Source organism: Cervus elaphus, chromosome 24 (genome assembly GCF_910594005.1).
Source record: "Cervus elaphus chromosome 24, mCerEla1.1, whole genome shotgun sequence".
NCBI lineage: Eukaryota > Metazoa > Chordata > Mammalia > Artiodactyla > Cervidae > Cervus > Cervus elaphus.
In genome coordinates, this window is record NC_057838.1 from 60962456 (window position 1) to 60986491 (window position 24036).

Consider the following 24036-nt stretch of genomic DNA (forward strand, 5'->3'; position numbering starts at 1 on the left):
CACATACAGGCCCAATGGATGGGTCCCTCAACAGCATCACATGCACTCCCTGGAGTCCCCAGCTCCTCCCTTGCTGCACTGAGCCCAGACAGGTCCTTGGAAGGAGGGACCAGACCCAGCCCTTCTTCCCCACCTGTCCTCAGGCTCCCAGCCCAAGAAAGCAGGTGTTCAGGTTCAAGAAGTGCTTCTGCGCCCTCCCAGCTCTCAGTCGTCCTCCCACAAAGTGAGAACATTCCAGGATCTCCCTTCACCCAACCTCCTAACCCAGGGAAGACTGCTGGACCACCCACAATGCACTGCAGCCCACCCCCAGCTGCCCACACCGTCTCTGGTTGGACTGTCTGTGCCCGTGAGAGACCCTCTCAGTTTGGCCATGTTGATGCCTGACACAGAACAAAAGCGAGACCTACCAAAATGCAAACAGCTACAGCAAAGAGAGAGAAAAATCCGCAGCCAAAAGCCAATTCCCCTTCCTCAAAGTCTCTTTGGAGGCGAAGGAAGCTCAGCATGCGGTTTTTTTCCATTATGGATGTGATCAGAGTGAGACCGGCGCCTCCCCCAGACCATGCATATATATAGCAGTGTGTGTATATATATGTGTGTGTGTGTGTCCGTGTATATGTGCTATACAGCCGTATGGAAGCATATACAGCCACGCCAAGGGACTCACTGCCGACAGAGGACCAGGCCTGGGCAACATATTGGCTATAACTGCCCTCCTCCTGCGATGCTGTAGTCTCCACAGGCCCTCCACCCCTCCCCGCCCGCCTCTCTCTGGCTCGAACTTGAACATGGAAGTGGCGGGTTTCCTCTTTGCTGGTGTCTCCCTCCCTCCAGCCGCCCTCTTCCCTTTCCCTCCAGCCCCGTCAGCTCTGAACCCCTGGCCTCCCACCTCCCCAGCCCCCGCCGGATAACCCCCCGTTTCTGTTGCAGATTTTGAGTTCCTGCTCCCCAGCAGCTTTGAGTCTGAAGGACATGTTTTCATTGCTCCCAGGTAGCTTGCGTGTGGCCTTGCTGAGGTGTGCCCACCCCCGAACCCGACCTCCCTGGCCCCGCCTCCCGCACCGCTGCCTGGAGCTGTGTGTGTGTCTGTGTCCTGTGCAGTGTCCCCGCACCACGCATAGCCCCGTATGTGCGGCCGTGTGCATACCCGGGCCATGTCGCCGCACCAGGCAGCACTGGCCAGCTGCCCACAGCTTCGGCTCCCAACAGGCCTCTGGCGGGAGGGCTCTGGACTCCGCCGACCTTCCCTGTCGCCCCCAGGCCCCCAGGAAAGAGCCCTTCCCTCCGTGAGCCGGCTGTCCGCAGCACGCCCCTCCCCGGGCGGCTGCTGCTCTGGTTTGTGGTGCCCTCCCCTACAACCCCGCCCCGCACCCGTCCTTGTCCTGTGTCCGTGTTCATGTGGGTGTGGGGACCGAGCCAGCCAGAGCCCCTGTCGGCTCGCTGAGGACCAGTGGGGAGGGACGGGGCTGTGAAGAGCTGCTCTGGGAAGTAAAGGATCAGGGCCCAGCACAGGCCTGGACCTGGAACCATCCCTGGCGTGCACCCTCATGTGCACACCCTCTGCCTGTTGGCCCACATCTGAGCAGACCACTGGGCCCCTGGATGGTGAAGCCCTCCCCCGGGGCCTGGGCTTTGCATGAGGGCAGGTGGGTGCAACTGACAGAGACCCATGGGCACTCGCAGGCACCACACGGGGGCTCTGGACACTCCTAACCTCCATGTGTGTGCATGTGTGTGCATGCACCCACCACGTTCGCTGTGACTCTGTAGATGTGTGTTTGTATTCGTGAGTCCTTGTGTACATTTGTAACAGTCCGAGTGTAAATGCGGGGCGGCTGTGTGCACTGGTGACAGTGGGAATGTGAAAAGGCCTGTGTGGCCCACAGGACCCTGAGGGAGCTCTGAGGGCAGGGACCACGTTTGTTTTTGTCATCTGTATCTTTGGCACAGGAGAGCTCAATAAATATTTGTTGGGTGAGTGTAAATGTATACTGGGGGTGGGGGCGGGGATTGCAGGTGACTTGTACCCCAAGTACAGTTGTGTGGGTGTCACTCTGAGTGTATCAGGTGTGTCCTCCACACACACAAGTGCAGGCTGTGTGCTGCACAAAGGCCCTGGGAGTAAGTGGGGACTGGGACCCAGCCCCAGGTACCTTCACAAAGCTGTGTGCCCTTGCACAGCCTCAGGAAGCAGAGTATTTAAAAAATTCCCAGAGAACTTCCCTGGTGGTCCAGTGGTTAAGAATCCGCCTGTCAGTGCAGGAGACACAGGTTCAATTCCTGGTCCCGGAGGATTCCACATGCCGCGAAACAACTAAGCCCATGCACCACGACTACTGGACTTGTGCTCTAGAGCTCGGGAGCCTCAACTCCTGAGCTCATGTGCCTAGAGCCCTTGCTCTGCAACAAGAGAAACCACTGCAATGAGAAGCCCATGCACCGCAACTCCATAAATGCCCACGCAGCAACAAAGACCCAGCAGAGCCAAAAAAAATAACTCCCACAAAGTTGCTGCCATGCAGGCCAGAAGGGAGGTTCCTACAAGAGAAACCACTGCAATGAGAAGCCCATGCACCGCAACTCCATAAATGCCCACGCAGCAACAAAGACCCAGCAGAGCCAAAAAAAATAACTCCCACAAAGTTGCTGCCATGCAGGCCAGAAGGGAGGTTCCTGGTGGCAGGGGTGTGGATGAGGAATTAGGCAGGAAAGATAGCTCCATCTACCAGGGTAGAAGGACTACTCACCGAGACTTCCTGGGAAGCAGAACCCCAAGCAGATCTCCCCACTCCCCACAACCCCCACATTCTTTGGACCCAGAGTCTGAACCCAGTAGGGCATTGAGAAGGTGAGAGGCTTGGCCTGTCCACCTCTGGGGGAAGAGCAGTCTGGGCAGAGGAAATAGCCAATCCAAGGACCCACGTGTTCCCACCAACTTCTTGAACCCCTCTGTAGTACTATGAAAACAAACTAAGGCTCAAGGAGCCTGAGCAAGTTGCCCAAAGGTACAGAGTCAAACAGGCAGCAGGACGAGGTCTTAGACTGACTAAGCCAGCGCTGGAACTCCACCACTGTGGTCCTCGTGGGGCATTTCCTGGGACCTCCCAGGTGTACCGTGTGGTTCCAGCTACACTGGAGAGATGGGAGGCTCTGCAGGGCCACACCCAGAAAGGAGAACCTGCTTGGGTAGAGGGCGCAGACCCTCATTCTCCGCTTCTTCCACCCAAGAGAGTCAACTCCTCCCCATTCAGACCTGGTAACCTGCCAGGCATATATAGTTGGCTGCTGCCCGTGAGAATACACATGCCACTCCCTGAGGCCTGGGTTTCTCGGCAAAAGGCCAAGCAGGCCTATTGGGAAGCCTCAACCCTGTTGCCCTCTGCAGCACCCCCAAGCCCACTCTTCTTGCCCCTCCCCACCCCTAGAGAGTATTGCAAGGACCTGAATGCCTCAGACAACAACACCGAGTTCCTGAAAAACTTCATTGAGCTCATGGAGAAAGTGACTCCAGACTCCAAACAGTGTGAGTGCCTGGTGGGACGGCCGGGACTGGGCAGCACCCAGGCAGCAAAATGGGGCAGCCCAGAGGAACTGGGCAGGTGTGGAAACACACAGGCCCAAGCCGAGGGCAGGTCCTGGGAAGGCTTGGAGCTTTGGGGGTAGCAGGGATCCACAAGAAGATACTCCCTCCCTATTGGCTGATTCATGTTGCTATTTGGCAGAAAACAACAAAATTCTGTACAGCAATTATCCTTCAATTAAAAAAAAAAAGATACTTCCTCCACCCAACCCTCCTGTTCCAGGCAACAACTTCCTCCTGCACAACCTGATCCTGGACACAGGCATCACACAGCAGCTGGTGGAGCGCGTGTGGCGGGACCAGGATCTCAACACGTAGGCACCACTCAGCCTATGGGGGCAGGAGGCTGGGATGGGCCCAGGGCCCCTGCCCTGCAGAAGGCAGGGCGGTGACCTCAACTCCCTGCTGCCCCCAGGTACAGCCTTCTGGCCGTGTTCGCCACCACCGATGGTGGCATCACTCGAGTGTTCCCCAACAAGTAAGTGACCCGCCCCCGCTACCTGACATCCTGCCCCTGCCTGGGACCCTGCCTCTCTGGCTCCTTGCCTCTGCTGAAACCACTGCCTCCATGAGTCTCCCTGCTTCCACCAATCTCTGTCTGTCTTGTGTGACCAGGGCAGCTGAAGACTGGACAGAGAACCCTGAGCCCTTCAATGCCAGCTTCTACCGCCGCAGCCTGGACAACCACGGCTATGTCTTCAAGCCCCCCCAGCAGAATGGTGAGTGCATGGCAGCAGGCGGGAAGCTAAGGCTTCCCTGTCTGCTCAGCCATGGCCAGGCTCTGCTCTGTGAGGTCCCTCTCAAATACGAGGCTGGCTGGCTGAGACTGGGGCAGGTAAAAAGGGAAGGCTAGGTTGTGCCAACCTGGCGGAGGGCATGGCTACCCACTCCAGTATTCTCAGAGAATCCCCATGGACAGAGGAGCCTGGCGGGCTGCAGTCCATGGGATCGAAAAGAGTCGGACACGACTGAGCAACTAAACACAGCACAGCACAGGCTGTGCCAAACACTCTGCTGGGTGCTGGGTGCTGGGTGCTTAGGCTGAGATCATCTCAGGCTCAGGCTCCTAGGCTCACGGAGCCCAGCATAGAGTGGTCAGCGTGGCTGCCAGCCCCTACTCCTGACCACACCACCCCACCCACCCCAGCCCTGTTAAGGCCTCTGGAGCTGGAGAATGACACGGTGGGCATCCTTGTCAGCACAGCTGTGGAGCTCAGCCTGGGTGGACGTACGCTGAGGCCAGCAGGTGAATACCCAGGGTGGAGGTGGGGAAAGAGACACTGGGCAGTGTGCTGCCCAGGCAGGTGGGCATTGATGGCCCCCTTGCTCTCCCCCATAGTGGTAGGCGTTAAGCTGGACCTAGAGGCCTGGGCTGAGAAGTTCAAGGTGCTAGCCAGCAACCGTACCCACCAGGACCAGCCTCAGAAGGTATTTGCTCAAGGATGAGGGCAGTAAGACCAGAAGTACCCATTCTGGAGTCCCCAGGAACCCCTACCAGTCCTCCCAGTCAGAGTGGCTCTGGTGCTTATGGGGAGGCAGGGGACCCCGACATATAAAAGGTGATGGGAGGGGAAAAACTGGTGGGCACTTATGGTCCTTGCTCTCTGCCCAGCAGTGCGGCCCCAACAGCCACTGTGAGATGGACTGCGAGGTTAACAATGAGGTACGTGTGCCCTGAACCCTTGTTTACCCCACTCCTGGACACCTTAGTTCCAACTGCAACTCCTAGCCCATCCCTTGGCCAACGGGTTTCAACATCCCACCCTGACTTCACAGCTTTGCCAGAACTGGGGGGAATGGTGCCCCCTCCACTGAACCACTGCACTACCAGGGTCTGGGGAGGAAGGGCTGGGCCAGAGCCCCTCCCCATCTTCCTCCCCCTTCCTCCCCTCTCAGGACCTGCTCTGTGTCCTCATTGATGATGGAGGATTCCTGGTGCTGTCAAACCAGAACCATCAGTGGGACCAGGTGAGGGTCAGGAAGAGGGTGGAAGAAGGTATGGGTTTGAGACTTCTGGGGGTATGGCACCGCCAGGCCTGTGACTCCCACTCCCTCCGGCATCCCCAGGTGGGCAGGTTTTTCAGTGAAGTGGATGCCAACCTGATGCTGGCACTCTACAATAACTCCTTCTACACCCGCAAGGAGTCCTACGACTATCAGGCAGCCTGTGCCCCCTTACCCCCGGGCAACCTGGGTGCTGCACCCCGGGGCATCTTTGTGGTGAGCCTCAGCAATGCCTGGCCTGGAGATGGGGGGACTGGGAGACCTGCCCACAGAGGACCCCCCACCTCTAATGAGCAAGCTGGGGGTGACCTGGGTTCCTGGACAGCAGTAGGAGCCCACACCACTCTTCCCCACTGCAGCCCACCATTGCAGACTTCCTCAACCTAGCCTGGTGGACCTCTGCTGCAGCCTGGTGAGTCCCCGGGGGAAATGGGAGAGGGAGGGTGCTCCCTGGCCAGGAAGGCTGGAGAGCAACGGGGCAGGGTCAGGCCTCTGCTGACCACTCCCACTCGGTGACCCATGCCCTGCAGGTCTTTGTTCCAGCAACTTCTCTATGGTCTCATCTACCACAGCTGGTTCCAGGCAGGTAGGTTGGGCTTTGGAGGCCCCTCCTCAAAGCCCTTCCCCAGTCTGAGACCGACTCCAAAGGGAGGGCAGGGCTTATGGCTGAGCCAGGCTCTGGGTGTAGGGGTGGGGCTGAGGCGCTCTGGGCCCTCGCAGACCCCGCGGAGGCCGAGGGGAACCCCGAGGTGCGCGAGAGCAGCTGCGTCATGAAACAGACCCAGTACTACTTCGGCTCGGTGAACGCCTCCTATAACGCCATCATCGACTGCGGAAACTGCTCCAGGTGCGCGCGAGGCGTGGCCAGAGGGGCGGGGCGAGGGGCGGGGCGAGGGGCGGGGCGAACCTCAGCGCCCCCGCCCTTCTGTGCTGCCTCCAGGCTCTTCCACGCGCAGAGACTGATCAACACCAACCTTCTCTTCGTGGTGGCCGAGAAGCCGCTGTGCAGCCAGTGTGAGGCCGGCCGGCTACTGCAGAAGGAGACACACTGTATCCTGCCCGCGCCGCCCCCCGCCGCCCGCCCCCTCCCACCCCCGCGCGCCCCCTCCGTGCCACCGCCTCCTTGACTCCCCACCCATGCCCAGCGGACGGCCCGGAGCAGTGTGAACTGGTGCAGAGACCGCGATACCGGAGAGGCCCACACATCTGCTTTGACTACAACGCCACGGTAAGGCGCGGGGAGGGGGGGGGGCGGCTTTGACCCTCAGCTCCCACTCTCCCCAGGGCTAGTGCGGCCCTGCACGCCCCCTGCCCATCCCCGCCCGGGCCGACCGGCTGCTCCCTGTCTTTTCCCAACAGGAAGATACCTCAGACTGCGGCCGCGGAGCCTCCTTCCCCCCGTCGTTGGGCGTCCTGGTGTCCCTCCAGCTGCTGCTCCTCCTGGGCCTGCCTCCCCGGCCACAGCCTCAAGTCCACGCCCACCCCTCTCGCCGACTCTGAGTGTCCCTCCCCCCACCAGGCCTCCCCCACCGTTCCCTGCTCACCTGCCCCCCACTCCCCGCCTTAGAGCCTTGCCCCCTCCCTCAGTGAAGGAACTGCGCCCTCCTGGCCCCCAGAATCTGCGCCTTGGGGTGGGGGTGGGGGTGCCGAAGGAGGATGCTGCAGGTCTCTGGCCCCCAAGCCACGTCTCGCTGCTGGACTGTCAGAGTGTCCCCAGACCCCTCATTCCCACTGGACTCACCCACTCCTGAGGGCTGGGCCAGGGAGGCCACAGTACTGGTGCCAAACCAGGCCTCCACTGCCCGCGCTGCCCTGAGGCTCCCTTTGTGTGGGAGACCTAGGCCTTGCCCCACCTGGACTCCTCTAACCTGGCCCTTCTGCCCCACCCAGGACTAAATCTGGATTCCCCGGGAATAACAGAGGAAATGGTGATGGGCAGTTTGAGGCCTGTGCGTCCCGGCTTAAGTCCCGGCAGGAGAGCCCCCATTGATTCCTGCCTCTCTCAGGCCTACAGCCACCCCTCCCCCTCTCCTTCCCCAAGCCCTGCAGGTAGCAGGACAGCGACAGTGACACTGGCTAAGACACAACCCCATACACAACTGGAGCCCTGAGGGCAGAGACTGGACTCACGTTAGACATACCCAGGAGGACACACACACACACACAGACACGCACCATGGAGTGGGGTGAGGGTAGGGGCTCACAAAGCCTTACGCGGGGTGAGGGGTTGGTGGGAGGGTTGGCACATGCAGGCTCCATCTCCTGCTCACCGTCAGCCTCTAATCTAACCTGTAGCCCAGCTGGTCCTCTGTCTCTAAAGCTGAATGTCAAACAGTGCCAAATGCGGAGGCAAAGGGGGAAGATCCCTCTGTCCCAACTTTGCCGCCAGTGTCCCCTAAATGCCCGTGACCCTGCCAGGTGCTCATTGTAACCATTTCTCACTAGTGTCAGGCCCCCAGGGGGACCACATGCCACTGCCTGCACCCCTCAGCAGAGGAACTCTCACCAGACATCGCCCTTTGCCTTAGTGGCGGTGACTTGATCACTCCTAGCTGGATCATCCAACCCGAAATCTGGCCCTTAAACACTCAGGCCTCTTTCCCTCTCACACACACACTCCCTGGCCAAACTGCTCCTCCCTGAACACACACTTGCACATATGCACACACATATACACACTCTGTGCACACACAGAGGCTGGGCCTGGGAACATCTCTTCACACCGTTCATTATGGTCATTTCCCCCAAAGGCATCCCAGCCTGGGGGCCGTTGGGGTACTGAGGGCAGGGGGATGTGGCTGTGGGGCTCAGATGGACTGGGAGGAGGGGGGAGGGTGATGCATTAATTAATGGCTCCGTTAATTAATGTCACGTTGCTTGTCGCTTTCTCAGTGTGTGTATGTATGGTCCATGCCTGCTGCTGGTGCCAGGGTGGGCACCCATGCTGTACACCCAGCCTAGATGCCAGCCATGTCTTGTGGGGGCGTGTGTGTAACTGTAGTGTAGTCAGGTGCTCAATGGAGAATATAAAAATAAAAAAGAATCAAACATATACAGAAAAATTAATATATATTTTAAGTTTAAAAAACAGAAAAGCAGACAAAACAATCCCCATCAGGTAGTTGTCCAACCCCCAGCTGGGTCTGATCCTTCTCATCACCCACCTGACCTGGCTGTCCCCTCACCTCGGGCTCGGGGGATCTGTGGGGGACTGGGGGGCCATTTCCTTTTATCTGCCCTTTTTTTTGGTTGTTCTATTTTGTACAGACAAGTCGGAAAAACAACAGCGACAAAAAAGTCAAGAAACTTTGTAAAATACTGTGTGTGTGATTCCTTGTAAAATATTTTCAAATGGTTTATTACAGAAGATCAGTTATTAAATAATGTTCATATTTTCACTTCAAATGGTTCCCATACACTGTGTCTGCCTGCAGTGAGGATTGGGTGGCTTGAAGATAGGTGGCCCTGACCAGTTACCACTCAGTTGAGAGCGAAGCCATACCAATCCAGGTCTCTGGTGGGTGGAAGGCATGATGCTTCCCAGGTCTCCTAAGTGCCAGATCCTTCACATCCTTTTTTTTTTCTATAATCGTCTCAAAAGCCTTCAGGAAAAACTGTCTTTAAAAAAAAAGTTTCCCAGAGGCTCAAGGCCAAGACCATGGAAGAAAGAAGATGGAGATGAGATGCAGGCTTCTGGCCAGTAGAACCAGACCAGAGCCTAGTGAGCAGGTCCTCCAGGTGGACTGAAGAGTGAATACCCGGTCCAAGTCCATGACCTGGTGCTGGAGGGCCACTTTTGCCATCTGGAGGAGGCCAAGTTCTGCCCGCCCCCCACAAGCATGATCGCTGCTCCTTCCCAGCCCAGGGGAGGCCTGGGCCTCTCAGTGGCCACTGCTGCTCACACTGGAACACGAGTCTGAATCCTTTTGAGCAAACCCTCTCAGGCCTCCCTCTGGCAAGCCCTACACCCTTGTTCATTCTAATCCTAACTCTTAATAGTGAACTGTATTGTGTGACCTTTGTGTTCAAGGGCAAAGACAACCACCAGGGCAGAGCTTTCCCACTGACACTGTACACATTCCATACTCTGCACTCACCCAGCTGAGTCCTCACTACAACCTTAAGAGTTAGATACCAGTTCATCTCCATACTTCTGGTGAGTAAATTGAGACTTAGGAGAAATCCTTTCTCCCAGATTCAAGAAACCACCAAAGGTTTCCGAAATGAGGTGACCTGTGGCTGAGGAACCTCAGATGCTAAATAAATGAAAGAGGGCATTTGAGGGCGTTAGTGAGGACACCTTTCCTCACCCTCCACAAGGGTTTGCCACATAGCAAAGACTAGCAGTCCCTGAGACAGCTCCCACGCTCTGCAACAGCCCCAGAGGTCCTCAGTTAGATCTGCCATGTAAAATACAAAACATCCAATCTGACTGGGATTCCAGATAACATATTTTTTAGTATGTTCCCAACATTGCATGGGACATAACTATAAAAATTGGAGTCACATGTATCCTGAAAAAAATTGTTTATCTGAAATTCAAATCTCATTGGCCTGTATTTTGATTTGCTAAATCTGGCAACCCTACCCCAGCGTGGCATCCAGCAGGAACCCAGACCCCAAAGATAAGGCATAGCAACACCTGTGATCTGGAAGGCTATGCACACATCAGCAGTTGTACTGCTGGCGGAAAGGAAGGGATTCTGCACTTTTAAAATGTACTTTGTTAACATAATTATTTTAATTATATGCACATTTTAAAAATTCAGTTTTGCACAGGTGGCTTCAGGTGGCTGCCTGAAGCCACCACTGCAGTGAGGCAGAGGTCCAAGGCCAGCCTGAACCAAGTTTGTGGAGAGACCTCTCCATCAGGATCATCCATTGACTGTGGTGAGGAAGAATCATTGAGAGAGGTCCAGCCTCACCCCTTTTGGGGCTGGAGACCGGAGTTCAAGTATGGGCTCCACCTCACTTGTACACAAGGGCAGCCTGGGCAACACACTCACACCGCACCCAGGGTGGACCGCATTTTACACCCCAGTCCCCTTGGATCGTCACGGATATCCCGTCATCATCTCCATTCAACGGTCCATGAAACTGAGTTTCAATAAGGTTCGGGAATTTGGCCAATGCCACACATCCGTCAAATGACAGAGCAAGAATTCCAACCTGAGTCAGGCATACACCAGACCGTGGAAGTTCCCGGAGTTCGCGCCCGCTGGACCATCCAACATTCTTACTCGCACACCTGCCCACAAGGACACACCCACTCAGGTGTACGGGCAGACATGGAGCCACTCCTCCCGGGAAATTCAGAAAGTGCGTGGCGTGCAGCTGTGCAACCGCTGGTTCTCGCCGCTCTCCTGAGGTCGTTCGCCCTCCCCCCACGTCTGGAGAACCTGCGGAAACGGTCCTGAGCACTACAACTCCCAAGCACACCCGCCTCTCCCGGCGCACAGCCTCCTGGGACTTGTTCTACCCAGAGCCCAGATCGCCGCAGGTCCCGGTCTGGCCGAGGACTTCATGTCCCAGCATGCCGCGGAGGCGCAGGGCCGACGCTCAGAGGGCTTCCTGCCGCCGCCCGGGGCGCGCAGGCGCAGCGCCCTGTTTGTCGGCGCCTGAGAAGGGAGGAGGTACTGTCGAAACCAAGACCGAGGCGGAGCTGACCAGACTTGACTCCGGCCCAGAACTAGTCTCCGTGCCGCGCGGACCGTAAAAGGCCCCAGAGTGGATGGAGGAGATCGAGCCCTGAGATCACCGCCAGCCCGGTCGACGCTGTGACCACACAGGGCGGGGGGGGCGGGCAGGCGATCCCTAAGCTGCTCAGGGCCTTTCCTCAGATCCCCGTTGAGGGGCCTAGGCCCCGGCCCCGCGACCGACCAGGCCCGGCTCTGCCCTTTGGGACCGGAGTCGACCCGACCGGAAGTAGAAGCCTTCACCGGGGCCATAGGCCAGTGACTAGGTCGGGCCCGGGCCTCCCGTCGGGGCCGGACTGGAAAGAGGCCCCGGGGAGGCCCCTAGCCCACTAAACCCTTCCCTCAGGCCAACGCCCTCCAGGAAGATGCAGCGCGCCCTACCGGGCGCCCGCCAACACTTGGGGGCCATCCTGTCCAGCGCCAGCGTGGTGGTGAAGGCTCTGTGCGCGGCCGTACTATTTCTGTATCTGCTGTCCTTCGCCGTGGACACGGGCTGCCTGGCGGTCACCCCAGGCTACCTCTTTCCGCCCAACTTCTGGATCTGGACCCTGGCTACCCATGGGTTGATGGAACAGCATGTGTGGGATGTGGCCATCAGCCTGGCCACGGTAGTGGTAGCTGGACGTTTGCTGGAGCCCCTCTGGGGGGCCTTGGAGCTGCTCATCTTCTTCTCAGTGGTGAACGTGTCTGTGGGGCTGCTGGGGGCCTTTGCCTACCTCCTCACCTACATGGCTTCCTTCAACTTGGTTTACCTTTTCACTGTCCGCATCCACGGCGCCCTGGGCTTCCTAGGTGGTGTCCTGGTGGCGCTCAAGCAAACCATGGGGGACTGTGTGGTCCTGCGAGTGCCCCAGGTGCGTGTCAGTGTGGTGCCCATGCTGCTGTTGGGGCTGCTGCTGCTGCTGCGGCTGGCCACACTGCTCCAGAGCCCGGCACTGGCCTCCTATGGCTTTGGGCTGATCTCCAGTTGGGTGTATCTTCGCTTCTACCAGCGCCATAGCCGAGGCCGAGGGGACATGGCCGACCACTTTGCTTTCGCCACCTTCTTCCCCGAGATCCTGCAGCCTGTGGTGGGCCTGCTGGCGAACCTGGTGCATGGCCTCCTGGTGAAAGTAAAGATATGCCAGAAGACAGTGAAGCGCTACGATGTGGGCGCCCCATCCTCCATTACCATCAGCCTCCCAGGCACAGACCCTCAAGACGCAGAGCGGAGAAGGTACTGTGGAATCTTCCAAAACCTTGTTCAGCTAGGAGAATCTTACAGATCAGGTCACATTCCATCTTTTGAGGTGCTTGCTGTATGTGGGCTGGCAGCTGTGTGTAAGATTACAGTAAGATGTTGGGGGCAGATTCAGAAAGAGAAAATCCAGTTTGTGGCCTTGATCTCAACACTTCGGTATCTGGGCTGCATAAGGTGCTTTCCAAAATTAGGGAGTAAAAGTTGCCTTTCTCACCACTCAGGGTGCTTAAGTTTCAAGAAACTCCCTGCTTCCTTTTGAACTGTGTGAGGGCTAGTGGAGAGCGTGGAGAGCCAGGTACACATAACCCTGGCCTTGTCTCAGAATCTCGGCATTCTAGATGCTGGTCCCGTGAGAGCCAGAAACAACCCGCTGGTCTTTTTTCCCCTGTGAGAGAGGACAGGGAAGGAGACCTGGGCTCCTTATGAGGTGGTTGGGGCCACCCCAGTTTCCAAGTGCTGGACTTCCACCCTCTTCCTGGGCCTTAATTCAGATGTTGTGCTTCTCTGCAGCTTATTTATTAACAGGGAAGCCTGGGGTATAACTAGACTTAGACAACCACTGGCCCATATACACTGACTCTGGCAGGCATGTGTTACCAAACCCAGGGGACAGCCACGTGACCCACCGAGGGAGCCTGCTGACCACACCAGGGAATGGAGACAGCCTTTTCATTATTTGTAAACCAAGCCATCTGCACCATCAGGAGTCTCAGCTGAATTATTCACTTAATGAACCTTGGCCAGGGCAAGCCAGATCTCTTTTTTAATCCATCTCTTTCTCTCTCTCCCAGGTGTATGGACTCACAAGAGTGGTCACAGCTCTGTTTCCAACATTATTCTTGAGTGGTTTTTGTTGTTTTTATTGTTTGGGTTTTTGCTTTTTTAATGCAATTACTTGAATTGTGAAATCTAGAGCAGGTTCTGTCCCAACTTTGTGCATTTGTCAAAGGCTTCTGCTTTTGTGCACCCATGAGATGAGTTCTTAGCAGGCAACTTTACAAATTCAGTTAGACTTGTTCCAGTGCTTACTCGCCACTGGGGCTTTGGAGTGTGGGACACACCCCTCTCCTGAAGGAGTTTCCAACTGGAGAAGGCCAGATTACTTTGGTCCAAGGTGGCAAGAGTTAGTACACATGACATGCTTAATTGTGGGCCTTACAGTTTGTGTCTCCGTGGCTAATCAATCGTAGAGACTGAGTTCTTTATTAAACTTTAACCTTAACTGGTGGAGGAGATGCAGCCAGAAGGGCTGGGCCTAGTGGAAACTGAACTGTCCTCAGAGATGTTCAGGTGATCCCAGGCCACAGTGGTGGCCCCTCCTCTAGTGAGAAATCTTGGATTATTAGGGTTGGCTAGACATTCAAAACACCTTCACAGCCCCAAGAAACTGGACAGTTGGAGGCATGTTGGGGTGGGGGTGTCAGGAAGTGGGTTCCTGGCATAGCCTTGTGGTTGTTACCTTGCTTGGGGATAGGGATCACTCTACCAAGCAGTTTGATCTCTTGCTTCATGCCACACTCCCTGCCCCAAAGAGCTAGCAATAATGGGAGGCAGGGTTTCCCATCTTTGACCCTTGTGACGGAGTGGTGAGCATGCCACTACCTCTCTACCTTGGCAGGTTTTAAACAGAATTGACAAGGCAGTCTCCAGAATGGGAGTCTGGGTAGCAGAGGGAAGGACTGTCCTGTCTGTGCCAACTTGCCATGGTGCCAGGCTGAAGGACAGGGTGGAAGTGTGCTGGGGCTTTACGTGCCTGTCTTCCTGTTGCACCTCCTGTCATGTTCCCTGGCATGGTGGAGATTTTGGTTTTCTTCTGGAACGTGGAAGGCTATACAGGTCTCCCATGCTGGTAGCAGAGTTGGAAGCATCAGGGGTCCACAGTGACCACTATGAGGAGTGTTACCTGGCAGCATGAGCAGTCCACCTCCTGGTGGGCAGGGTCCCAGGTCTTCGTATATACCTTCTTCTAGCCAACTTCCCCACTTTCCTTCAGGGTGGGGTCTCCAGGGGTCTGCCCAGTGGAACCAGGCCTGGCCTGTGCCCTATCCACGTGGGCTGTTTTTTCCTTCCTCTCTTCCCGCTAGGACACTATATGTTCCTGCTCTAACCCAGGTCTTGGTGGTGTTGGGGGTTCTTCTGGGAAGGCCAATGTTAAGAGTCAGGAGGGGTGAGCTAACCCAAGTTGGCCCTGCTTTCCCAGGCTGAGAGCCAAGGCAAGGGCTTAAGTTCCAAACCTCCCCACAGACCCTTGCCAGGGGGTTCACAACACTCCTGACAAGGACATAGGGAGAAGTTATGCCTTGAATGTGATCCTGGCGCCCAGCAGAAGTTCATGCGTCCAGGGACTTGCCCTTCCACCATCTGCCCTGGGTCACAGTTCTGCCTAACCTTAGGCACCATCCTCAGAACCATGCCTGGGGCTGGCCTGGGGGCAGCCTGGTAGGTACCCAGCGTTCTCAGCCTGGAGGTGTCCAAGCTATGGAGGGAGTGCTCTACAGCCTTTGGGTCCTCATTCAGATGGCAGAGAGAGCCCTAATCGGATCCCTGGGGAGCCCTGGGCCCTACAATGGGGAAGGAGAACACATAGGATTTTGAGAGGCATGTGAGCAGTAAGGCAAGTCAGTTTCCTGGGGGAAAGAATACAGGGCGTGAGCCGAGTTCAGACCCATAGTGACCTGTCATCTTTCCCTGGCCCCAGGCAACTGGCTCTGAAGGCCCTCAACGAGCGGTTGAAGCGAGTGGAGGACCAATCCGTCTGGCCCAGCATGGACGACGATGAAGAGGAGGCTGGGGCCAAGATGGATAGCCCCGTGCCGTCAGACAAGGCCCCCACACTCCCAGGGAAGGGGGCTGTCCCAGAATCCAGCCTGATCACCTTTGAGGCAGCTCCCCCGACGCTGTAACTCTAGACCACCTTGAGTGTAGCACCTCCTCTCCCAAGCCCCCTTTGACACCCTCTCAGCTACTCCAGGGCACTGACTGCTCTGAGGAGAGGGGAGAAGGCCTGCTGCGGGTTGCCACAGCCTTCTGCTATTTCTCGCCAACACTACCCAGGACTCTTGCTACCTGGTTCCAGCTCCAGACAACCACTCTGCCAGGCATGGGACCTCTGAAGCATAGCCAGCCCAGGCCATCTGAGGTAAGACTGCACCTCAGCAGGCAGCCTCAAGCAAGTGGCTGCACGGACACTGGTGCCGTGGCTCCTGGGCCAACCCTCACACCTGACACTGGTTGCTGAGAGCCCTGAGCCAAGGCAAGGATTTGCCAAAAACATTCTGGGGGTCCAGCCCATGCAGGAGCCCAGTGCAGGGCTGCTGCACATCCCTGCCTGCCCCCAGAAAGACTACGCTCATGTCAAGATTTCTGATTCCCTCTGCTGTGGCCATGGCTGCTTCCAGGCCAGGGCAGTCACAGCTCCCAGGTATTTTCTACAGGACCACTTGAGTGGGCAGCCAAGCCCTGCCTCGCAGTATCAATAAAGCAGTTCTTTGAGGTATGGCTCCTGGGCTCCGTTAGACCACCTTGTGCAGCCCCCTCAGCACGCTCAGCTGTGGATTAGACAGGGACCTCAGGTTCCAGGGCTCAGTCACGAAGGCTGTTCCCACTGGATAAAACGCCCACTGCCCTCATTGTTCCCCACCCCCCCGTCACACTCTCCCTTGCCTCACCACACATGTCCACTCTCAAGCAGCCTTCCCAGAGCTGTCACCTCAGACCCTTTCTCTCCCTGCATTACCTGGTCAGGGAGGCCCTGCCTGAAGATCTGATGACTAAGGGCCTCTCTGTCATAAGGAGTTGTTCTTACCCATGGTTCACTTTGAAGACAAGAGTGCTCAGTGTTTGGCACCTATGGAGGCAGCCCATCCCCAGCTCCCATCCTGTCATTGCCCAGATTTGACCATCACAGTCGAAACTCCCAACACAGTGGGCACCTGGGGAAACTGAAAGGACACACAGTCCCACCAGTCACAGCTACAGCCCGAGGACCTGCTAGGGCCCCAGGTGGCATGGGACACTCAGCAGCCAGATCCCAGGGGCTAATGTCGCAGGAGAGCTTCAGCTCCTCGGTGAGCAGCCACAGACAGGTCCCCATCCTGCTCAGCTGCCCGTTTGTTCCTGCTGATGGCATTAGCAAGAACTGTCCCCAGCTCCGGGCTATTCCTCCCGTCCAGTCTTTTCAGTCTTTTTTTTTTTCTTTTTGATTGCACCTTGTAGCATGTGGGATCTTAGTTCCCCCACCAGGGATCAAATCTGTACCCCCTGCTTTGGAAGCTCAGAGTCTTAACGACTGGACTATCAGGGAAGTCCCTTCAGTCTTTTTTTTTTTCACTTTATTTTACTTTCTTCTGTAATTTCTGGACATACCAGCAAAAGTTGAGTTGCTGGGGGTGGGGCGCAGTCTTGCAACCCCAACTTCATCCAGGCACATGATCCATAAACTTCTCTGGGACGGTAGAGAAAGAAGGAAAGGGGAGGTACTGCAGCATGAGGAGCAAGTAACAATGTCACACACAGGACTCCGGCTGCCCCAGTGCCTGAGGTGTCCCATGAGCGAGCTGAGAGAGTCCAGGTGGTCTCAAACCCGGCTCTCACGCTGAGGGGCAAATCCAGGCTTTCCCAAGGCTGGGAAGAGTTCACGGCTGGATCCTCTTGCGGTACAGGTAGGCGTTGCTCACCTGATTCATAATGACCAAGCTGGTAACGACAGGGCAAAGCACAGCCAGGTACCAGACCCCACCGGTGACTGTGGCAGTGAACCAGAGTGAGCACATGCCCAACAAGAGGCTGGCACCCCCCAGAAGGTAGCCCACCAACCCTGAAGTGGCATGGTACAGCTTAAGCTTGGCCAGGGGCCATCGAGGCAGCAATTTGGGGTAGAGCAGCCCCACCCCACCCGAGCACTGCAGCCCTGCCCACAGCACAGCCAGCAGCCCTGCCCGCCCATGCCACGTGGCCAGGTGGGCCTTGCCAAGCTGTTCCTTGTGGAGGATGACAAGGCCCAGGCCCAGCAATGCACACAGCAAGGCCAGCAGCTGCAGAACCCAGTGGCAACGCACTCGGCCCTTCCGTGAAAGGGAGCGCAGCAACGAACTCTCAGGAGAGAACACCAGCAGTGCCTCGGTCATCAGGAAAGAGAACTGCGGAGACAGAGAGGACACTAAATGAGGGTGCTGCCAGGCAGCAGGGAAGGGTTTTAGATAGAACCTAAGCTGCCAGCTAGTATGGGCAGATTGCCCTTTATCCTCTCCCCCACTGACAAGAGTATTTGGTGGGGCAAGAGTGGAAAACCATCTGGGACAGAACATGTGTCCTGAGTGACCAGCAAGAGGTACCTCTCCACACTTCTTCCTGAGTGCTACTCTGAAATGTCATCTCTGCTATGTTACCCAGCAAACACAAGGCTTGAGATGTGGCAGTTATAAATGATTCACAAGCTTTGTTTCCCTGACAGGCCTGGATACAATTTCTTGGCAAGAGTTGTCCACATGGGTACACTGTTTCAGGGAATAGTAGGGGCACCACTGTAAGTTAAGGTGACAGGAGGCACAGGTACACCCAAATGCATATTCTAAGCCTCCTGCCTGGAGGTGGCTAAAGCATCGTTCTGTACTTAGACAAACCCATTTGCCCTGCATCTTGATTACCCTAGTTCAAGTCTTCAGATATAAACTACAGCAGAAGTTGGAGCCTACAGTTTCTCCAACCCCACATCCCACCCCTCCAAATCGATATTAAGTGTCAATTTACATTTAGAGGCCACTAAGACCACCCCCAGAGCCATACTCCCTCCCACTCCTAAGAGCTGGCCAGGTTCACTACTTACAGCCAAAGACATAAGCACAGGGTGCCAGGAGAAGAGACCTGGAATGAGAAGAGGATGCCTCGTGAGGCTCAAGCAAGAACCCAGCCACACCAATCCCCACAGGCTGAGGAAAATGAGTAGCCCACCACCCAAGGAGGTGGTGCCAAAATGCAAGCCCCGTCTTGCTGTAACGAGCTGACCCCGTATCTATTCTCTCTTCCTGGGCCCTCCCTATATCAGAGGCCACCCTTCGCCATTCCTCTGGCAGCCCTCCCTCTTTCCCCCTGCACTTTGCAAGAGGCAGCCAAGTGTGGCACCCAGACAAGAGAAGCCAGGTACTCTGTGGGGCCTGGCCAAGCTGGCAGAGCCCTCACTCTCATCTACTCCACCCTGTTTATCCCTCCAGCATGGCATGTCCCTCAGCCAGCCAGGCCTTTCCCAAGAGTCAGACCCAAGGCTTCGTATTGCCCCTGCTCCCCAGGAAAAGTGACAGTTCCCAAAAGTCAGTAACTATGCATTCTACTTACTGGAGCCAGGCCTGGCAAGTACTGCCACAAAGATGGTGAAGCCCAGGGCCACAAGGTGGGCAGCAGCCCCGGAGGCAGTGCGCAGAGCTCGGTATATGTGTGACTCGGTCTCCACAGAAAGGGCCATGATCACTCAGGCCGGCTCTAGCCTGAAAGCATAGCAGAGTGAGCAAGGGCCTCTGGTGCCTGCTATCCACTCTTCTCACTGGAGCAAGGGTGGCAGGACAGGAATGCCACTCTCTTCCAAAGAGTTAAGGTAGGAAGGGACAGCATTAAGGCAGGGCCCAGGAATAGTCGCGGGCTGGTGGCCAGTCAGCGTGTATCCGCATCTGAATTGGCACTGATCACTGGTCCGTCCACCTTCCAGGTAAGATACGCAAGGCCGTGTAATAGACTACAAGTCCCAAAGTGCACCACGCCGTCGCCGGGCGGGGGCGCCTGCTGGAGGACCGTGAAGCACTACGGGAACTGTAGTTCCCGGTTGCGTCGAAATTACAGCCTGAATCGCTTTGCGCACACCCTTCCCACGTGCAGCTGGCTTGCTGCCTCTACACGCCAGGGATTCGCCTGCCTCACCCGCAGCGCCGACCCGAGGAGGTGGTTCGGTCCCGAACAAGTGGGATTCTCCGGGCTCTAGCCGCGCGCCCTGCCGCTCCGCCGCTTAACTTCCGGGTGCGACGCCTACCCCACCCGGGACTTCCTGGGCCTGTTAGCAGCCACACGGCTGAGTTGCGCTGCGCAGGCGCTGTTGAGCAGATGGCTTCACGGGTATATCGGTGCGCAGGCGTGCCTGACCTGGCGGCCCAAGCCTCCGGTCTGTTCCTGACAGGTGCTCCCAGGAATAGAGGCGCCAGCTACGGACCTCGGCCCCACTAGCGCCATGGGCAGCAGCTGCCGCATCGAATGCATATTCTTCAGCGAATTTCACCCTACGCTGGGACCCAAGATCACCTATCAGGTGCCATCCGGGCTCGCGGGACAATGGGGGTTAGAGGGACGCTCCTGGGAGTTCAGTCAGTTGCCTGGAAGCGATGGAACCCCGTGCCCCGCTGCACGCAGGCACGCCGCTCCCTTGTTCGCGGGGAATCGTGAACCACAAGTATATTCAAACCCAGTCCCGGGATCCCGGTGTGGCAAGGCAAACAAACATCGCATAGGCAGTGATTGTGGAAAATGGGGCTGTGTGGGCCCAAGGGAGGTGCCAGGTCCTACGAGAGGTGTGAGTGGTGATCCACTAGTATCCCTGGATGCATAGAAATTTAGGTGTGGGAGGAGTGTTCCAGGAGGAGGGAACAGCATATGCAAAAACCAGGAGGTAGGTGAAAACATAATGTGTGTGTGGAAACACAAAGGTGGAGTAGGCCTGGGTGGATGGGAGAAAGGGGAATCCCTGGAGAAGAGAGCTTAGGTCTTGAAGGTCACCCTGTGTACTCTGCCTAGTTATAAGGTCCCCTAAGGGGCTTCCTGTCACTCCCTTCCACAGGTCCCCGAGGACTTCATCTCCCGTGAGCTGTTTGACACCGTCCAGGTGTACATCATCACCAAGCCAGAGCTGCAGAACAGGCTCATCACTGTGTGAGCCCCTAGGAGGGGAGTAGGGAGGGCTCCCAAGGAGGAGTGGACAGACATGGGGACAGGAGGAGATCGATTTTGTTCCTACTTGTTCCCCTTGTCCAGCACAGCCATGGAGAAGAAACTGATAGGCTGCCCCGTGTGCATCGAGCACAAGAAGTACAGCCGCAACGCACTGCTATTCAACTTAGGCTTCGTGTGTGACGCCCAGGCCAAGACCTGTGCCCTTGAGCCCATCGTCAAAAAGCTGGCTGGCTACCTGACCACACTGGAGGTCTGCAACACGATGGGCTTGGGTGGATGGGCAGGCAGAGTTAGGAAAGGTGTTCGCATGTCTCCAAAGCCCTCCAGACCTGGGAACCTGCGAGGGCAGGATGCCAGCCAAGGGTCCTGGGGTATGCCCACCATGCTGTCCATGCCCCATCCAGCTAGAGAGCAGCTTCGTGTCCACGGAGGAGAGCAAGCAGAAGTTGGTGCCCATCATGACCATCCTGCTGGAGGAGCTAAATGCCTCAGGCCGGTGCACTCTGCCCATCGGTATGGCCTGGCCTCTGCAAGGACAGCAGAGGGGTCGAGGAGGGATGAAAAAGTGGCAGGGGAAGGTGGGCCCAGTCAAGAACAAGACTGGTGAACAAATTGGTGGCCAGGAAATAGCCATGAGCTTGGCTGATGATGTCCAGGGTCCAATGGATGATGGGACTGGGGAGGGGGAGGCCAATAGAGTTCTCTGGCTCTGCTCCCTGAGCATGTTTCTTCCCCTGAATGAACCTCAGTCTCTTGCTCCATAAAAGGAGGAGACTGGTCCTATGCAGAGCCACCTGTCTGCCTCCAGGGTGGCTGGGAGGACTGCCCGGTAATTGAGGGCCTCTTGGCAGAGTTGGCACTGAGGATATGGGTGGGGTCCCCTGCAGATGAGTCCAACACCATCCACTTGAAGGTGATTGAGCAGCGGCCTGACCCTCCTGTGGCCCAGGAGTATGATGTGCCTGTCTTTACCAAAGACAAGGAGGATTTCTTCAACTCACAGTGGGACCTCACCACACAGCAGGTGTGCTCGCCCTCCCCGGCTATCATGACCTGTGGCTGGCCGCAGCCCTGGCCTCATCCCACTTCTACTGAACCTGTTCTTCCCTGCCCAGATCCTGCCCTACATTGACGGTTTCCGCCATGTCCAGAAGATATCAGCCGAGGCAGACGTGGAGCTCAACTTGGTGCGCATTGCCATCCAGAACCTGCTGTGAGTGGGGAACAGTGACATCCGGGACAGGTTTACCAGTCAGGAGGAACCCAGGGGCCCTGATTGTAGGTGCTGGGAAGGCATGGCTTCAGAAGCTGAGCACTACTGTTTCCCCCAGGTACTATGGTGTTGTGACACTGGTGTCCATCCTCCAGGTAGGTGAGTCTGGGGTCTGATTAAGTGGAGACTGGATCATGTGACTGGGCCCAACTGGGGCTGTGTCAGACTTCCAAGCCCCTTACTCAAGCCCCTGTGCTGCCTACTACCCTCTAGTACTCCAATGTGTACTGCCCAACACCTAAAGTCCAGGACCTGGTGGACGACAAGTCCCTGCAGGAGGCGTGTCTATCCTACGTGACCAAGCAAGGTATTGGCAGGCTCTGGGGGAGGCCATCTCAGGGAGGGCAGGGCTACCTGGAGAGCTGACCCTTGATGCCTGCAGGGCACAAGAGGGCCAGTCTCCGGGATGTATTCCAGTTGTACTGCAGCCTGAGCCCTGGCACTACTGTGAGAGATCTCATTGGCCGCCACCCCCAACAGCTGCAGCACGTTGATGAACGGTCAGTGGGGGCCCCCTGGAGCATGAGGGATTTGCCTGAGGGCAGGTACACTCTCTGTGTCTCTCTGCAACTCTGGGTCAGAGAGAAAGCAGGAGACTCCTAGTGAGCAGAATCACATGGCACTGCTAATCTAGGAAGGCTTCCTGGAGGTGGTGGGTTTTGGTGGCCAGTCTGGTCATGGAAACAAAACCGGAGGGAAGACTGGCCTGGCTTGAAGGAAGCCTGGCCCAGAGCATCACCTCTTTCTTCCTTGACACTCATCCCAGAAAGCTGATCCAGTTCGGGCTTATGAAGAACCTCATCCGGCGACTACAGAAGTATCCTGTGCGGGTGTCTCGGGATGAGCGGAGCCACCCCGCCAGGCTTTACACAGGCTGCCACAGCTACGATGAGATCTGTTGTAAGACAGGTAGAAGCAGGGAGGACCGCTGAGGTGGGGTCAGGGCAGCGTGGCCAACCCCCACCAAGGCTGCTGACCTCACCTCCACCACACCATTCAGGCATGAGCTACCAAGAGCTGGATGAACGGCTGGAAAACGACCCCAACATCATCATCTGCTGGAAGTGAGCCTGGTGGCGGCTGGATGAGGCACGCAGCTATGGCTACTCTCTTCTGCTAAGCCCTGCCTGGTGCATGAGGACTAGACCAAAAAACTAGTCCATACTGTCCCAAGGTTGACCCTCGTTTCTGTAAATAAAGTCATTCATTTCAACCTACCTTTATTGAAGACTGCCTCTGAGCCAGCCACCAGAGAGAACCAGCAGTGAATGAAATAGCTGTGGTCCTGGCACCCTGGAGCGCCATCTGGTGGGCGGAACCAGCAATGGGCATGTAAAAGTGCCCACTAATTATAAACTAAAATAATCAGCCAGAAAGAAAGGATCAGAAAGCTGAGATGAAAAGTGAGTTGGGATAGGAGCTGAGACTGCTCCGTATTAGATGGGCAAGAAAGGCCTAGCTGAACTGGTGTAAACCAAACCCTGAAGAAGGAAGAATATACCAGGCAGAGGTAACAGGTGCAAAAGCCCTGAATCAAAATCTGCTCTGGGATGTGTGAGGAAGCCAAGCTCAGCCCGTGGGGCAGGAACATGGAGGGCAAGGGGGAGAGGAGCAAGAAACAAAGTTGGGAGGTAGGAGAGGAGGCACAAGCCTGACTGCAGAGCTATGGATAAGCTGCTTTGGACATCTGAAATCTCTCTGACATCTATTCGTCGCTCAGTGGTGTCCGACTCTCATGACCCCATGCACTGTAGCCCACCAAGCTGCTCTGTCCATGGAATTCTCCAGGCAAGAGTACTGGAGCAGGTTGCCATTTTCTTCTCCAGGGGATCTTTCTGACCCAAGGATTGAACCTGGGTCTCCTGCACTCCAGGCAGATTCTTTTTTTTTTTTTTTTTTTTATGTTTAAAGAGAACTTCATTATGACAGTGAGTTTTGACTTGAAAATCATTACGTGAAGTGAAAGTGCAAGTGGCTCAGACATGTCTGATTCTTTAAGACCCCTTGGACTGTAGCCTTCCAGGCTCTTCTGCCCATGGGATTCTCCAGGCAAGAATAATGGAGTGGGTTGCCATTTCCTTCTCCAGAACCAGGCAGATTCTTTACCATCTGAGCCACCATAGTATTCAATGTTTTGAGGGCCAGAGGCAGCCAGATCCACAGTCATGTGAGGAAGGAATGTCTCGTGTACAATTTTTTTTTCTGGCCACGCTGCATGTGGGATCTTAATTCCCCAACCAGTTATCAAACCACACTCCCTGCATTAGAATCGTGGAGTCTTAGTCACTGAACTGTCGGGGAAGTCCCTCATGTA

General features: G+C 56.3%; 4 protein-coding genes across 7 annotated transcripts in view; 3 read left to right on the top strand and 1 right to left on the bottom strand.

Moving 5' to 3' along the window:
* CACNA2D2 (calcium voltage-gated channel auxiliary subunit alpha2delta 2) overlaps window positions 1-9158 on the top strand; it is a 140719-nt gene extending 131561 nt beyond the window's left edge. Inside the window, exons 23-38 of one of the 4 annotated variants that reach the window (XM_043885904.1) lie at window positions 934-994; window positions 3429-3526; window positions 3807-3897; window positions 3999-4061; window positions 4199-4302; window positions 4731-4829; window positions 4923-5011; window positions 5199-5246; window positions 5480-5551; window positions 5651-5803; window positions 5947-5999; window positions 6118-6173; window positions 6308-6434; window positions 6528-6637; window positions 6733-6815; window positions 6947-9158. In XM_043885904.1, the coding sequence (XP_043741839.1) occupies window positions 934-994; window positions 3429-3526; window positions 3807-3897; window positions 3999-4061; window positions 4199-4302; window positions 4731-4829; window positions 4923-5011; window positions 5199-5246; window positions 5480-5551; window positions 5651-5803; window positions 5947-5999; window positions 6118-6173; window positions 6308-6434; window positions 6528-6637; window positions 6733-6815; window positions 6947-7087 (1448 nt within the window). In that variant the 3' untranslated portion in view covers window positions 7088-9158. Of the gene's footprint in view, window positions 1-933; window positions 995-3428; window positions 3527-3806; window positions 3898-3998; window positions 4062-4198; window positions 4303-4730; window positions 4830-4922; window positions 5012-5195; window positions 5247-5479; window positions 5552-5650; window positions 5804-5946; window positions 6000-6117; window positions 6174-6307; window positions 6435-6527; window positions 6638-6726; window positions 6816-6946 lie in introns of all 4 variants that reach the window. The other 3 variants (XM_043885900.1, XM_043885903.1, XM_043885902.1) reach the window with 3 other exon arrangements.
* A 2395-nt stretch (window positions 9159-11553) lies between these two features.
* On the top strand, window positions 11554-16015 carry TMEM115 (transmembrane protein 115). The gene is made up of 2 exons (XM_043885906.1): window positions 11554-12499; window positions 15222-16015. Exons 1-2 carry the CDS (start codon window positions 11649-11651, stop codon window positions 15424-15426), a joined length of 1056 nt encoding a protein of 351 aa, XP_043741841.1. The 5' UTR covers window positions 11554-11648; the 3' UTR covers window positions 15427-16015.
* An 824-nt stretch (window positions 16016-16839) lies between these two features.
* LOC122682784 (transmembrane reductase CYB561D2) lies at window positions 16840-19564 on the bottom strand. Its single transcript, XM_043885907.1, has 4 exons — window positions 19430-19564; window positions 18854-19002; window positions 18348-18385; window positions 16840-17661 (listed from the first exon to the last, which is right to left on the bottom strand). The coding sequence occupies exons 2-4, from the start codon at window positions 18978-18980 to the stop codon at window positions 17158-17160; spliced, it is 669 nt and encodes a 222-aa protein (XP_043741842.1). The 5' UTR covers window positions 18981-19002; window positions 19430-19564; the 3' UTR covers window positions 16840-17157.
* A 115-nt stretch (window positions 19565-19679) lies between these two features.
* On the top strand, window positions 19680-22939 carry NPRL2 (NPR2 like, GATOR1 complex subunit). The gene is made up of 11 exons (XM_043885905.1): window positions 19680-19811; window positions 20337-20428; window positions 20531-20699; window positions 20854-20962; window positions 21337-21473; window positions 21565-21662; window positions 21781-21817; window positions 21936-22029; window positions 22105-22222; window positions 22489-22631; window positions 22723-22939. The coding sequence occupies exons 1-11, from the start codon at window positions 19734-19736 to the stop codon at window positions 22788-22790; spliced, it is 1143 nt and encodes a 380-aa protein (XP_043741840.1). The 5' UTR covers window positions 19680-19733; the 3' UTR covers window positions 22791-22939.
* Window positions 22940-24036: the final 1097 nt, after the last annotated feature.

Bases quoted from the DNA above. Each gene is read 5' to 3' on its own strand.
- TMEM115 (XM_043885906.1), top strand. From the start codon at position 11,649: ATGCAGCGCGCCCTACCGGGCGCCCGCCAACACTTGGGGGCCATCCTG. The intron at 12,500-15,221 runs GTACTGTGGAAT...CCCTGGCCCCAG, and splicing joins CAAGACGCAGAGCGGAGAAG to GCAACTGGCTCTGAAGGCCC.
- LOC122682784 (XM_043885907.1), bottom strand. From the start codon at position 18,980: ATGGCCCTTTCTGTGGAGACCGAGTCACACATATACCGAGCTCTGCGC. The intron at 18,386-18,853 runs GTAAGTAGAATG...TTCTCATTCCAG, and splicing joins ACTTGCCAGGCCTGGCTCCA to GTCTCTTCTCCTGGCACCCT. The intron at 17,662-18,347 runs GTAAGTAGTGAA...CTGTCTCCGCAG, and splicing joins CTGTGCTTATGTCTTTGGCT to TTCTCTTTCCTGATGACCGA.
- NPRL2 (XM_043885905.1), top strand. From the start codon at position 19,734: ATGGGCAGCAGCTGCCGCATCGAATGCATATTCTTCAGCGAATTTCAC. The intron at 21,663-21,780 runs GTGAGTGGGGAA...TGTTTCCCCCAG, and splicing joins ATTGCCATCCAGAACCTGCT to GTACTATGGTGTTGTGACAC. The intron at 22,632-22,722 runs GTAGAAGCAGGG...CACACCATTCAG, and splicing joins TGAGATCTGTTGTAAGACAG to GCATGAGCTACCAAGAGCTG.